This window comes from Rhineura floridana, chromosome 5 (genome assembly GCF_030035675.1).
Source record: "Rhineura floridana isolate rRhiFlo1 chromosome 5, rRhiFlo1.hap2, whole genome shotgun sequence".
Taxonomy (NCBI): Eukaryota; Metazoa; Chordata; class Lepidosauria; order Squamata; family Rhineuridae; genus Rhineura; species Rhineura floridana.
In genome coordinates this window covers 134,140,600-134,156,892 of record NC_084484.1, presented here as the reverse complement: position 1 = coordinate 134,156,892, position 16,293 = coordinate 134,140,600, and the positions used below count along the sequence as shown (strand labels likewise).

At 41.7% G+C, this 16,293-nt stretch overlaps 1 protein-coding gene across 5 annotated transcripts in view; it reads right to left on the bottom strand.

Moving 5' to 3' along the window:
- Positions 1 to 16,293, bottom strand: part of CD47 (CD47 molecule) — a 94,285-nt gene that overhangs the window by 31,089 nt on the left and 46,903 nt on the right. For all 5 annotated transcript variants that reach the window (XM_061628116.1, XM_061628117.1, XM_061628121.1 and 2 more), the window contains exons 5-7: positions 6,434 to 6,526; positions 3,976 to 4,071; positions 722 to 814 (exon numbers count right to left, since the gene is read on the bottom strand). In XM_061628116.1, the coding sequence (XP_061484100.1) occupies positions 722 to 814; positions 3,976 to 4,071; positions 6,434 to 6,526 (282 nt within the window). The remainder of the gene's footprint in view (positions 1 to 721; positions 815 to 3,975; positions 4,072 to 6,433; positions 6,527 to 16,293) is intronic.

Here is a 16,293-nt window from a genome sequence, read left to right as displayed (position 1 = left end):
TGAAGCACTACCTTTTTTCACTTGTGCTGCCACTGTGCCACCTCTCCTTCACGCGTAGCCTCAAAGCCCTGCGCTGCAGCACCTCTGCTGCTACGCCGCCGCACCTCTCAGCTGATCGTGATCACGCCTCCCAGCTGATTTGCAGTCGCATCTCTTTCCACCCCCCCATGCACCGAAAGAACAGGCCACAACCAAAGGTTAAGTGTCCATTCTTGCGAAGCGAGCGTACATAAACAGGGGAATGGTGCTACTGTAAGTATGTCCATACTCGCGAGTGTCCTTAAAGTGAAGGTCCGTATAGCGGGGTATTCCTGTATACCATTTCAGACACATGAGTTGCCTAATGTTTTTGTGGGGGAGAGGGTGGGAGGGTTGTTAAAATGTTTTCTTATAGTTTTGATATAGAATGGCCTGATTATATACTTGTAACTATGAAAAACTGATAATGTTTTAAACACTCAAAGAGGGTGCACAGCAGGATCAGTGAGGGGTACAGCCCGGGGAGAGTCCTGAGGTGGGCAGAGTGGAACCAAGAGGGTTGTATTTGGCCCCTGGGCCTTAGGTACTCCACCCTTGTTATATATAAAGCGTGTTGTGTATCTTGCATTTGTAATCTTATGGACAATCATTGCCAGAACACACTAAACAAGAATTTTGTCTGAATTTTCATTTGATTTTAAAAGAAATCATTCCAAGTATACTTTAAATAAAAAGTACTTACCAATAACAATCATATAAACTAAAGCAATTGCTGCTATAACGTCAATCAATCCTACGCCTGCAATCATAACAGAAGCCCGTTTTGGTGGACAAGCTGTTGGGGGGAAATGGGGTATTTAGGTTAGCATTTTTGTTTCTATTTTCTTAGTTTAAAGATAATTTGTGAAAAGAGGGCAGTTGCACTTCCTAAATGAAAACTTAGTAGTATGAGGAGAGGTTTCTCCCCTATCCCCACCTGGCTAATCAGTACACAGAATTTCCAGAAGCCACTGCTTTTTCCATTTAGCACTATGCAGAAATAGCACTGGAAAGTGCAAAGGGAACTTGATGCTACACCAAGATCCTTACTTTTATCACTTGCATTTATGTACCACATAACAAATCAAGCTAAGTAACACCTCATAAGTTAAATGTTTCAAGTGTTTGTGCATGAGTATGCTTAACCACTACAAAACAACAACCAAACCTGTCTGAGATACTAACTCTTACAAACGGTGACAACATCCTTGTTTGGACACAATGATAAAATATGATAGATCATTATAACAGGTGAGCCTCCCCCCCCCCCTCCAGTGAGGCCATGAGTACACTGGAAGCTTTTAATTCCTTTTTTTTTGCTAACTGCAATTAAGTGTTATGTCCAAACCCAAACAAACAAAGTCTTAAGTATGATTTATTGAAACAAGCCAATTTCAAACCATCATTTCTGAAGTTTTGGCTTGTAGTTAACTGTAGTTAAAATTAACCATAGTTTGTTCAGGTTTGGACATAATGCTAAACTGTGGTGCTAAAAATGGAAGCTGTGCTGTAAAAGGAAAGGATACATGATCCTGAGACTTTCTTCAAGTTATTTTCATAACAATAAACCATAATTTATTGTTATTTCCAAAAAAAGGCCTGAAGATAAACCAGTACTGTTTAGACAGTGAAAAATATAACGAGGGGTTATCCCATCATGCCTCAACCAGCATTCTTGTGGAAGAGAGCAACTGCATCCAGAACTGGCCTGTCTACACTAGACTTATAATATGCTGAAGAAATACCATAGCCTTGGCAACAAATGAAAAAGACAGCTACTGGGATCTCTTGAATCATCATGATATAGTTTCTCACAGATGGGTGAACACTTGAGAGATGAGAAGCAGAAGTCCCAAGTTTCCCTAGACAGACCTTGGCTACATTGTGGGTTTTTGAAGTGAAACAAACCATGACTTCCAGTTTGGACAGAACATTAAGTGAGGGATTGTGGCTTGATTCTCCCACACACAAGTGGAGAGGAGCAAAGTGATTACCATGACAAGTCATCCAGGCCCATATTGGCTGCTATTGCTGGTGCTGCGTGAAGCTGAAAGGTCAGAAGGTCCTCAAACTCCAAGAGAGTTTCTGCTTCAGACAACACTGTTCCTGAGTGTGCTGCAGAAGGCTTCTTGAGAGACATTAATTTGTTGGGTTTTGTCTTTGAGGAACATCTCAGCTATATGCAATATCTGACAGAGGCTATAATGTAGAAAAACAACACTGCCACTGCATCATCCATATTTCTGTGACATAGTGAAGGAATCTGTCTCACGTTTAAATGCAGAAGGCAGTACAGATTAAGGTTTTTAATATATACCTACTCTACTGTAATGTATGAAGTGGTATGGCAGTGCAAACACCACAGTTAAGAAACGAGCTACAACTGTAACCCAGAACATCTTGCTTCTGTATGCACATCCACTACTAAAGAAAGTGACAGGCCTTCTTGTACCCTTTATATTATAAACCACTGATACTCAGGACAAGGAGAGAAGCATGGCCTCTTACTAACAGTGTAAGAAATATGCAGAAACATCTTCTTAATGTATTGGTCGAAAATCAAGAGTAAACAAAGACATTTGGTAATATTTTCATTTTCTGTAAGCACTGGTATAAGAACTTTTCAATAATTAAGTGGCTTTATGTTAAAATTCGCATCACAAATATCTATGATAATCTGCAGATTGGTGTACTTAAAAGTGTTATTAACAAACAATGAAGTACTTGATGAGAAACCAAAGAAAAAAAATTAGTTTGATCAGGACAGAAAAAGATTCAACTCAACACAATGAACTTTTAGTTAACTAGTCCTAGTCATAGCCAGTTTCCTCTTTGCTAAACAGACACCCAGATACTGTGTGTGGTGGAGGATTTCTCTTTAATGCAAAAGGAAAAAGGACTAGAAATTGTATAGCAGGAACAGAACTCCCCTCAGATCTTTTGTGACCTCAAACGGACCTTTGGAATTCACAGGAGCCACTGCAACTCTGAACTGGCCATTATCTAGTAAGAGCTGAGCTTACAGAGCCTAAGTCCTGCCTTATTTGCCAAATGCTGAATATTGCTTTAGAGCAATGGCACAAACTGATGACTGGATCACTGCAGTAAAAGACAATTTATATAATGTGGCTCCACTTTTTAAAAATGAATTGTGTTTTTAAACAGCCCTCCTTATTTTATACATTTTGTTCATTTTAAAAGGTTTGCAGCACAAAAGTTGTTCTTTTGTTTCGTAAAGGGCTGCAATAAATATAATGGCACAGAGGCATCTTTTTCAAAACTCAAATTCAAGAATAAAACTTTTTCCAAAAGAGCAGAGAGAATACAGATGTCCAACATGCCATTATTATTTTAGGATAGCCCCTTAAAAAAATAACCTTTAAATATTTGAAAGCCATTTGTTTCACACGATGTACTATCTTGCTAAAGCTTAATACTGTTAGATTTTTAAAAATGCATGTAAATGTAAAAGATGAGTGTTCACAATTTTCTCTATTGCAGTATCAGAAAATTATGTGTGTGCGCATCCAGATGCAAACGTGTGGTATACACACAAAGATTGTGGGCACAAATCAAAATAATTACAAAAAAGGTCAGCAGTAGCTTTGCGTTAATCTTTAGGATATGCAGCATTACCAAGTTAGTAATTTAATGCAAACCCTTTAGGTTCTATTTACAAAACGCAGCAATGTATGGCATAGCCATTCTAATGAAAACACCACCTTCAAGCAATTATTTGTTCATGAGATAAAACAGTAGTGAGAATCCTCAAAGATTCTGTTCTACGAAGTCTTTTGTGGATTTCACAAATCATCTGTGTACTTCATAATGCAGAAAAGCTGTTTTGTAGAATATTTGTTAAATGTACTCGCAGATTGATTCCCCTTGATAATATAAAAGGTAAATAACTGCTTTACAACAAAAATGTAAGAAATATTAATAAAATATATTGCTTACCTGATACACACACAGCAAAACCTGCCACAGCAATTAAATATCCAAGTGCTTTCAGAGCTACTAGAATAATTGCAAAGAGAGGCGGTTTCTCGAAAACTGGGGAAATAATCATATATTGAGAAAAGAATGACAAAACCCAACAGATCCATAAATAAAAAACAGAACAAAATGAGGATCCTCTTAAAAATGCAATTTAAACCTGTGCAAATGTGTGTCCTACGTGGAATGTAAAGTAAGCAAAAACAAAAACCCTCCCAGACCTAGACCTTCTAATCTAATTTATCATATTACACCATAATAGATACAATATATTAAATTCACTAATAGGCAAAAGAACCCTTGCAGTTTAAGAGCATACCTATAACCAATAGATATTTCTATCAAACTTTAAAAAGCAGGGAAATTGGGCAGCTATAGTGAATGCACCAGGGGAGCAGGAGACCTGACCTCCTCTCTGAGATATTGTACTGCCCTACACATTTGTAAAAATGTAAACACCATTTGGGTTGGTCTTTCACAGTCCAATCCACTTCCTGTGTAGCTTGGAAGAATTTGGTAACATGCGCCTTTGAGCATATGGTGAGTGGTGGCCTGCCATCAGCCCAAATAACAGAAACAAGATATATGCATCTGTGGTAGAATTGTTTTTAATATGTTTTCTTTAATATGTTTTTAACCCCCCCTTTTTTAAAAAAGATGTTTTTAAAGCTTTTTTAAAAAATGTTTTTAACATTGTTTTGTTTTGATGTATTTTAAGGTCTTTTTATGATGTTTTAAAGTGTTTTTTTTAACGTTTGTTTGCTGCCCTGGGCTTCTGCTGGGAGGACTAGCTATTGCTAGTCGGGCGGTATATAAATTTAATAAATAAAATAAAAATAAATAAAATAAATAATAAATAAATAAAATATGGCGCTGATCTTGTTTTAGCAGGGAGGAAGCAACAATATTAAGACAGTTGATACACTTCAGATAGTCACTTCAAATATGTTTGATTTACTTTGCAATTTCAGTGAAGTTTTTCATTTTCATGCATAATTTACACTGGAAAAAACTCCAAAAACAATTGTGGAATAATGATACTGACTTTTCTGCAGAATAGTCTCCAGTGGACAGAGTCTCAGTTTGTACAAGATAAAACAGTGGGAGGTGAAATATATTCTAGGAAATTTCTAGATGGCTCTATATTTTTAATTGACCATGCCCACCCTCCCTTAAGTGGAGTGGTTTAAACATAGAAGGCTGAACACATGCATCTTGGGCAGGCCAAGTTTGTTTTTTCCAACAGCTAGATTCAGTGCTTTAGTAGCAACATATTGTAATCAACCTAATTTTACGTCAAACTGCAGTTTCAGATTCAACTGTTAATGCACCAAAAATAGAAACAGAACCTCCAGTTTGAAACACAAGTCTATCTTCATCATCATATGACATTGACCAATAAAAAGGCTTTGAAATTAATAAATAATAAATTTGACACAGTTTTCTAGGATGAATAATGAGAGAAATATAATTTCCTAGGTTATTGGTGAATTTCTCTGCTTTTTAATCCAGGAGGTACGAAATGAGATCCTATGCAAGTTTGCTGAGAACGGATGGATGATTTGCATGCTTATTGAGTTCAATGGGATTTACTCCCCTGCAATCATGCTCTGTGAACTTCGCTGACTTTTAATAAATTTCAACAAATTATGAGACCACTGACAGAAAAAAGTCCAACAGAGGTCTGGGTTTTTCTCTCTCTTGTTTTACACTTTGAACTCTAGATTCTCTCTGAGTGTTTTGTGTATTGCCATGAAAACATACAGGCTTGTTAAGCAAGTGTTTCTGAGTTCAGGACTGTTAAGTTTTGTAAGGTTTTGTTTTGAAATGTGCTTATGGGAAGCATCAGAATGGCATGGGGGTATTTTCAATCTAACATGGCGGAATGTGAAAAATCCTGTATGCTGAGAATAGCATACAGCCACTCTCCTGGCTGTATAAACAGAAATGACATACCAAAGACAGGCAGCCACATTCCATGAACCAGCAGGCTTTCTGCACTTCATGTGCACACCTGTTTATATCAGAGCTAAACAGAGCCTTGGATTCATACATGTGTCCTTACTGGGTTAAACAATCTTTCGAGCTTAGTTTCAGGACAGTAACAGATGAGACCAACATTACCTCTGAACTTCAAGTAAAACCACATTTTAATGAACAGCAAAGAAGAAAACAAACATCTTCCTTTAAAGTCCCAAGTGAAATGCCACAATCCAAAGACATGCTATACCTCAGTAATGCTGAGGTTCCTCTGTTTTTCCCAGAAGTTGTCCAATACAGAGCCGGGACTAATACTATACAAAACTTCCACATTCCTACAAATCTAAGGGGTTCTTTCCATTTTGCCTCCCCTACCCAACCCATACCACATTACATTTTGAGCACAATTTCATGAGTTAGTAATTCAACAGATTCTCACCTGATCCAAACAGAAAGTAGAGAGGGGGCACTAAAAGGACGACAGGTAATACAACTAAACCAAGACCAGCTTGATTTGATGGTTTATATCCCTCTGTAAAAAGTCAAAAATAGAAAACAAAGAATATATGCCATTGAGAAAAAGGAAGCCAAAAGTTACTTTGATCTATGTTTTTATGAGCGTCTCAAGTTCATTGCAGCTGTTTCCCTAACTAGGTTACCCCTTACTCTTAAATCCTGCAACCTGTGATGCTACTGTTATAGAGAAACAAACATCACAACACATTTGAGCCCTTAACGTATCTAGTTAACAGATATTTTATTGTATTCTTATAAGTCATTTATTACTAGTTCTCAGGAAAGAAACTACATTAAGGACCTTAATTTTAAGGTCCTTTTATGATGTTTTAAAGTGTTTTTAGTGTTTCTGTTTGCCCCTCTGGGCTCCTGCTGGAAGGAATGGCGGGGTATAAATAAAATAATAAATAAATTAATACTGGATAGGCTCTAGGAAAACAAAGGAACCTTGTCCCTTAAGATAACATGTGTTTATTATATTCAAAAAGAAGCAGAAAATTATGAAGGTGACCTACTTAAATGCCCCTGCAGGGGAAAACCAGCACAACATCCCATTTCCATAACAGAATGTATTAAATACCACTACTCCAGAACCATCCAAGTTACTAACAGAACACAAAAGTATTCATATTAAAACTGCTAAATAAGGGGAAAAATGTGCTTTTGCTTGAAAAACTAGCTTTCAGGTTAAGATTTTAACTGTTCCCAACTTTTCTATGTTGATTGCAGGCTATCCTTGCAAGGACCGCATGTTCCCACCCACCCCAGGTTTTACTCACATTATTATTGATCTTTTACAGACAACGCTTGCACAGCAAAAGAAAGCAAACAAAAACATACACTAAGAATGAGAGAGCACATGACCAATTAGTTCCTGAACTTAATCCCAAAATGATGTCTATATTCTGAACAATGCCTGGCACAGTGTTAATGACATAAATAAATATTTATAGTAGCAGCAGAAACATTTGCCAAAGATTTGAGGTCCAATGTAACTGGATGTGTCAATTTTGGGGCAAGGCATCTGCTTGACCAAACAACCCACTTTTGCAATCCCAGAAAGACAGGCAACCAGGATTCCGTGTATCGCTTGTGGGCTGACTCAGCTTGATAGGTCACAAGGTATACGACACGTCCAACAAAATTCTTTGATCTGTTTCTCCCTTCTGTACTAAAATTGTAGTATTCAGTAGTTTCTATTCATGTTGCCACTCCCACTTATTTTTGGCATGGCAAGTTTGGTGCTTTTATAGTGAATAAGACAAGGATTAATAATACAGACTGAAGGTGAGTGAATGCAAACAATAAAAAGCCAATTCTTTCCCTCGAAATCCCCCACTGAGATTAAAAGGAGTTGCACAAAAGCACCATTTAGTGAATTATGCTCACAGTTCACAATCTGTTATCTTCACAGATTGTTCAAATTTGAGAACTGAAGATTATTTTTTCCAGATTTTTTCATGCTAGGAAACAATTCTCTCTGATTCACAGCTCTTTGGGCATGCTAAAATTAGTCTGTAGCAATTTTCAGTGCCTTTATGTGTTAATTTTTTAAAAAAATGCAAGTTATTGAACCGCCACGAATAACATAAAATAAAATAAAGCAAAGCAAAGCTTTGGACTTGTTTGAATGCAACTTTTAAATTATGTTAAGTGTGCTTTATTAACTTTTCCCCCCTAACCAAATACTTCAGTTCAAATATTTGGCTACTATAAAAATATTTATATAGCATATAACAATTAGTAATTTTTTCCTTCAATTTAGTAAATAAAAGTAAAATAAACACATTAAATCAGATCCAAATAAATTTAGGGCACCAAACAACATGTATCAGTACTCCTTGGTCTGTGCATAGAAATCTAAGTCCTAAAGGTTATACTTGTCCCTCTCACTTCTACTTGGAGTAAGATTTTGGGGGGGCCTGAAGCTCACAAGCTTCCTTCCCTGCCCCCGTCACTATGTGTGGAACATCATGGGTTCTCAGTTTCCTTTATTTATCTGAGCAGATTTCTCTTCTCCTGTACACAAAATATAGAACCTACTTCATGCATTATCAAGCCATTGACTGGCAGTTTGTCACAAAGAAAAGTCCTCCCTTATTTTAAGAACTGCCAATTATGTCAAGATACCCTAGCACATCATGACAGATAAAAGCTTGCCAGGATGGACTGACAGGGTAGCTCCAGGGAGTAGTTATCGCCTCATTTAAGGAGGGGGCACTTCCAATTATTCTGAAGGAAGCAGTGAGGAAGCTCCATGTCAAGAGGCCCTCCCTGGACCTGAGGTACTGGATAGCTACTACTCAGTAGAAAGCATCCCTTTTGGTGCCAAGATCACTGAGAGGGTGGTAGCCAACCAGCCCCAAGTGGATCTGGATGAAGCTATTTATCTAGACTCATTTCAGTCTGCCAAAGTTGGAAACCTTGAGGAACAGCTGCAGCACTAGGGGGACTGGAGAAGACCTGCCCTGGGAGTATCTGAGCATCTGGGTGCTTGCTGCTTGCTCCTTTGGGCTGCTGTCTTTTGAGACAGCTGAAGTCCCTGGTAAGTGCTGCAAGGACTGGGACCCCCTACCTGACCCTGGCTCGAGAGAGAGGCTGCAGTTAATCAACCAGCCTCTTGCATCAGCTCCTGGCTGGGTCAGAAGGCATACAAGCCCAGCTGCCCTTGGGCAGCAGGTCTGCCTCCAGTGGGGTCACCACCAAAGGGGAAACACCAAAGGAGAATGTCCCTTGGGGAGTCCCTTAGGGAGTCTTGAGGGTGAGGGCACTACCCTCTTCTATTTCTTTCTTTTGTTTCTCAAACCAATCTGGAGAAGATTGGGTAGTAGGGAGGGCATGTGGCGCATGTGTAGTTCCTCCCAGAGCTTGGAAAAGTTACTTTTTTGAACTACAACTCCCATCAGCCCTAGGCAACATGGCCACTGGATTAGGCTGATGGGAGCTGTAGTTCAAAAAAGTAACTTTTCCAAGCTCTGGTTCCTCCACAGGGTGACAGCCTGTGCAGTGAACTGAATGACAGGAGAAAGTCATCAGATGCCTTCAGAGTGAGAGTCTGTAACTGGCAAAGGCTGGCCCTCCCTGGGTGTGAGACAGAGGGGGACTAGATGTGCCCTGTGTGAAAGATATTGAGTGGGTTCCTAATTCTCACAGAGGCCTACTGGAATAATTGGCTCACGTAGGTTTTGTTGGTGGACTCTTGTTAAGTCCATATCAGGCGTTTAGGAGGAGTCTTAGTAAGGAGGGACATGGGTGATGCCACCCCAATTTCGGTGATCACGGGTAGAGGAAAGTACAGCCATGAGGAAGTGGTGAATTACCATAGAAGACGAGGGCAAGGATATCTACACCTTGTTCCTTGCTGCCATTCCTTTCATGGATGGGTTCCTCATTGCTCATCTGCTGTGCCCACTGGCCTGTGTGTGTTGTTGTTTAACGCCAGATCAGTACACAATAAGACCACACTCATCCATTATTTGATTGTGGATGAAGGTGCCGATTTGGTGTGCATTACCAAGACCTGGGAGGGTAAGCTGGGAGAAGTTGATCTGACCCAGTTTTGCCCACCGGAATACTTGGTGCAACACCAGCACAGGCTGCAGGGACAGGTGGGGGGGGAGTTGCTATGGTCTACAGAACTTCCATCTCTGTCACCAGGAAACCACTCTGTCTTGGAGCTGGCTGTGAGGGCCTGCACCTGGTGTTGGGCCAAGGAGACAATAAACTAGGGTTGCTGCTGGTGTACCGTCCACCCTGCTGCCCAGCAGCTTCTCTGACTGAGCTGGCGGAGGCCATCTCTGCTGTGGTATTGGAAGAGCCCAGAACGATACTGCTGGGTGATTTCAGTGTTCTGGCTCGAGACTTCATGGCCTACATGACAACCATAGGGCTGTCTCAAGTTGTCACTGGCCTAATGCATAGGACAGGGCACACCCTCCAGATGGAGGAAGGGGTGGCCTGCAGATGGGGGGTAGATGTTGTTGTATGCTCAGAAGCAATGCATTTCCACAAGGACAGTAAAACAGGCAATTGTGGGGTTAAGCCAGCAATGTGTTCGTGCCAAGGCCAAACTGCAGATGTTGCTGAGCAAGGGCACGGAATGAGATAAAAGCGCTGGGCAAACCGAAAGCAAGTGTGGGGGTTGTTTTTGGAGCTAGTGATTCTTGTAGCTGTATGTCTTTTGGAATAAAGACTCTTAAACCTATTAACGTGTCTGAATCTCTACCGGACCTGAAATCCTTTAACCGGGATACTCTTAGCAATCTTTTGTGCCAACTGGGTTCGCTGCATCACACAGAACAACAGGGGTTATGGGCCCAGCCTATGCAGCGTAATGCAGAGGTTGCAGGTTCGAGAAGACGTGTAAAGACTGTGGCCGGGAGTTGGAGAGGTGAGCAGAAGCGTGCTGATGAGTATGGCTGTGGCAATGTCAGCAGGATTACCTCTGGAGCGGCTAACAGAGAAGAATTACAGTAGCTGGAAACTACGGATGAAAGCATTTTTGACTAAAGAAGACCTCTGGGTTGTCATTGATACAGCCCCACCGGCAGCTCCGCAGAATGAATGGCTCCACAAAGATGATAAGGCAAGAGCGTTTATTATTCTGTCATTGTCAGACTCTCAATTGCTATATGTGCAGAATGAGCCCACTACTAAAAGGATGTGGACAGTGTTAAATGGGATCCATGTGAGACAGACAGCGGGATCTAAGATATTTCTGACTCAGAAGTTATATCAGATGAGACTGGAAGAAGGCTGTTCCATGTCTGAGCATCTGACGGAATTCAGACGGCTGTTCGCGGAATTAGAGGAGAGAAACGTGGCACATTCTAGGCTTCAAAGAGTGTTTATAATCTTGTCGTCTCTTGATAAATCCTGGGATTCCCTTGTGACGTCGATCGAAGCGATGCCTGAAGCCGGTCTTAATGAGGAATATATTACGTCTAAACTTCTTCAGGAATGGCAGAGAAGAGAAGAATCAGCAAAGACGGAGCAAGAAAGAAGCAAGAAGCAGAACTTCAAAGACACAGTGAATGGGCAGAAAGCATGTTATTCCTGTGGAGATACAACGCACTTACAGCGAGACTGTGCAGCCAAGCATGGCAGACGAGGCTGGCAGCAATCTAGTGTTAAACTGGTGAGTGAAAGAGCTCATAAATCAGAACCGTGTGAGTGGATTTGTGATTCGGGAGCGTCTCATTGTTTAATAAAAGATCCAGAACTGTTTCATACATCAAGATCCATGTCAGAGACTGTGATATTAGCGGATGGATCAAGAAGAGACGTGATGGCTAGGGGTACATTGAAAGTAGGTTTGCTGAAAACAATAATTACAGATGTATTGTTTCTTCCACAATTGGATTGTAATATATTATCTGTAAAGAAACTGAATGAAATGGGTTATTCTGTATTATTTGACAAAGGGAAATGTAAAGTGATTAAGAACAATGAGGTCTGTATGGAGGGGTGCCTTAAAGACGCTCAATATGTGATTCAAACCAAACATGCAGGGTGTGCAGCACTAAAAGCAAACAGGCAAACACATGAGAGTTGCGTGCACACATGGCACAGGAATCTAGGGCATGCTAATTATGAAACCATTATGAAAACTCCAGAACATAGTGAAGATTTGAAAATAAAGGAGTGTGGGCAATTTGTGGATTGCGAAGCATGTCATAGGGCTAAAGACACTGTAGCACCGAAGAACAGAGAGGCTGAGTGTAGCACTGACGCACCATACCAATTAATACATGTAGACTTGTCAGGACCATTTCAAAGTTCAAAAGGAGGTGCGAAATACTTTATGATGATTGTTGATGACTTTACGAGGTATTGCAATGTTTATTTGCTTAAGAGCAAAGATGAGGCAGAGAAGAAACTGCGTTTGTTCATTGAGAAAGTGAAAGTGCAACATGGTGTCACCATTAGGAGAATACGCTCAGATCAGGGGGGTGAGTTCACTGGAAAAGCATTAAAGGAATACCTAGAAAGTAAAGGAATAGAGGAAAACTTTACTGCCCCATTTTCCGCGTTTCAGAACGGGGTTGCTGCGAGGAAAAACAGGTCCCTTCAGGAGGCCACGAGAGCAATGCTGGGGGATTCTGAGCTGGGAAACATGTTTTGGGGAGAATGCATCATATATGCTGCTTACATCCAGAACAGGTTGATACATAGAGCCCTTGGTGTATCTCCATATGAGAAACTAACAGGGAAGAAGCCAAGGGTGGCTCACATTAAACAATTTGGGGCGAAGTGCTGGGTGCACATAGATAAAGGGAAACAACATGGAAAGTTAGCCCCAAGAGCTCAGAAAGGAAATGTTCTTGGATTTGAGAATACATATTACAGAGTATGGGTTCCAGAACTAAAACAAGTTGTGCTAAGTAGGAGTGTAAAGGTTCCAGAACAAGAGTGGGAACAAAACACATTGGTTTTCTTAAATGGTTCACAAGTAAATGAACAGGTTAAAGAAGAAGAGGATGATCTATCTAGCTCAAATGGCACTAGTTCAAATAGTGAAAATACAGAGGAAGAGGAGCCCGTACCACCAGTGAGGCGATCTAAAAGAGCTAATTTAGGGAAGCCTCCAGTGCGATTTACAGTGAGCAAAGTCATGGGCCAAGGGTCACAAACAAGCACATTAACAGATGAGGATACTTTATACATGACATGTATGGAACCTAAATTCATGTGAATAAAGAAACTGGTTGTGTGTAAACTGATGAAATTGAAATGTACTGAAATGAAATGAAATGCGATGTAATGTAAAATTGTCTACTGTCTTGTGGGGTGGGGGCTGTTGTATGCTCAGAAGCAATGCATTTCCACAAGGACAGTAAAACAGGCAATTGTGGGGTTAAGCCAGCAACGTGTTCGTGCCAAGGCCAAACTGCAGATGTTGCTGAGCAAGGGCACGGAATGAGATAAAAGTGCTCAGCAAACCAAAAGCAAGTGTGGGGGTTGTTTTTGGAGCTAGTGATTCTTGTAGCTGTATGTCTTTTGGAATAAAGACTCTTAAACCTATTAACGCGTCTGAATCTCTACCAGACCTGAAATACTTTAACCGGGATACTCTTAGCAATCTCTTGTGCCAACTAGGTTCGCTGCATCACACAGAACAACAGATGTCACTCCATTGTCATGGTCAGACTACTTTCCAGTGAAGTTTAGACTTATGGCTCGGACCCTTCCCTGCGGGGGTGGTGGTGGACAGATTGTCTGCCCCCAGAGACATAGAATCCACTGGATTCCTGAATGCCCTGGGGGAGTTCCCAGTAGATAGAGCAGGTGACCCTGCTGAAGCCCTTGTCACGCTGTGGAACAGCAAAGCACGTTGGGCTCTTGACACAGTTGCCCCCGAGTGCCCTCTCCAGCATATTGGAGCCCAGTTTGCACCTTGGTACACCAGTGAGTTAAGGGCAATGAAACAGGCTGGACGACAGCTACAGCGCAAATGGCGAAAGACGTGCTGTGAGGCCGATCAGGCACGAGTAAAACATCATAACCATGCCTACTGTGTGGCGGTGAGGGCAGCAAAGAAGGCCCACTTCTCTGCCTCCATCGAATCCTCAAGTTGCTGCCCACTGGAGCTTTTCCGTATTGTCTGGGATCTGTTGACATCAACTCCAGGAAATGGAGTTTTAGACCCTTTGGAGGCACACTGTGAATTGTTTGCAAGGCACTTTGAGGGTAAAGTTGCTTGCCTCCAAAGCAGTCTTGATGCCCCATCCACATCTACTGTAGTCCCCAATGAGGTGCCTAGTGCAATGTCTGCTGCAAAGTCGTGGGAACGGTTTCAGTTGATGCAGCTTGATGACTGATGACATAGGCAAGGTGCTTGCAATGATGAGGCCAGCAACATTTCCCCTCGACCCTTGCCCTTCTTGACTTATTAAAGCTTGCCGAGGGGGTTTGACCGAGTGGATCCAGGGTGTGGTCCACGCATCATTGCGGGAGGGAGTGGTTCCAGCCACCGTAAAAGAGGTGGGGATCTGACCGCTCCCAAAAAAGCCCACCCTGGACCCATTGGTCTGTGACAATTACCGACCGGTTGTAAATACCCCCTTCTTAGGGAAGGTGATGGAGAGGGTTGTGGCCCAACAATTGCAAGTACTCTTGGATGAAACAGATTATCTTGACCCATTCCAGTCTGGGTTCAGGCCTGGCTATGAGACTGAATCAGGATTGGTCGCCCTGATCTTTATGACCTTTATCGGGAGAAGTGCGACCCTGTTGTTCTTACTTGATCTCTCAGCAGGTTTTGATACCATTGACCATGGTATCCTTCTGGGCTGACTTGGTGAGATGGTATTAGAGGCACTTTTTTAGAGTTTTCAGAGAATAGCATTGGGTGATTGTCTTTCAGCCCCCTGGCAGTTGTGCTGTGGGGTGACGCATGGTACCATCTTGTCCCCCATGCTGTCTAACTTCTATATGAAGCCCTTGGGAGCAGTCATCAGGAGATTTGGGGCGAGATGTCAGCAGTACACTGATGATACCCAGCTCTATTTCTCTGTAACATCTGAATCAGGAGACTGTGTAAGTCCTGGATTGCTGCCTGCACTCGGTGGTGAGCTGAATGAGGGCCAACAAAATGAGTCTGAATCCTAACAAGATGGAGGTGCTGTGGGTTGGTGGTTCCCAAGTTCAAATAACTGGTCTGGGGGTACTCCTGGATCTATCTTTGTCACTAGAGGCCCAGGTGACCTCAGTGGCTAGGAGTGTCTTTTATCAGCTTTGGCTGGTAAGACAGCTGTGGCTGCTTCTGGACCAGGATAGCATGACCACTGATGTCCATGCACTGGTAACCTCTAGGCTCGATTACTGTAATGCACTCTATGTTGGGCTGCCCTTGAGGTGGATCGAGAAGCTGCAGCTGCTGCAAAATGCAATGGCGAGACTGCTCACTGGGGTAGGGTATTCCCAACATGACACCCTGCTGCTGAGAGAACTGCACTGGCTGCCCATTTGCTACCGTGCCAAGTTCAAGGTTCTAGTCTTGGTGTACAAAGCCCTATACAGCTTGGGACCAGGATACCTAAAAGACGGTCTTATCCCTTATATATCCAGTTGATCACTGCGCTCTGCAGGTGAGGGCCTCCTGCAGATACCATCTTATCAGGAGGTCCATTCCGCACAACATAGGAAATGGACCTTTAGTGTGGCGGCACCTACTCTGTGGAATTCCCTCCCCTTAAATATTAGACAGGTGCCATCTTTGTTATTTTTGATGCCTATTGAAGACCTTCCTCTTCCAACAAGCCTTTTAAGTTGAGACCTTATTCCAGTCTGCATCGGTGTTGGAATTGCTTTTTAATATGTTTTTAAACCTTTTTTCTTTTTTAAAACAATACGTTTTTAACCTTTTTTTAACGATGTCTTGAAAGCTTTTTTAAAGATGTTTTGTTTTAATGCATTTCAAAGTCTGCTTTTATGATGTTTTAAAGTGTTTTTAGTGCTTTTGTTTGCTGCCCTGGGCTCCTGCTGGGAGGAAGGGTGGGATATAAATCAAATAATAAATAAATAGAATAAATATGGTGTGGCACGAAATCTGCTTTGGTTGCTCCAACTGATTACCTTTATCAGAAGATCACAGGGGAGTGCAACCCTGTTGGTTCTCCTTGATCTCTCTGATACCACTGACCATGTTATCCCTCCTGGATCAGCTCTGCAGGTTGGGAGCTGGAGGTACCATATTACAGTGGTTCCATTCTTATCTGCAGGACCAACACCATTCTAGATCCCTTGTTAGTTGTGCTGTGGGGTTTCTCATGGTACCAAATT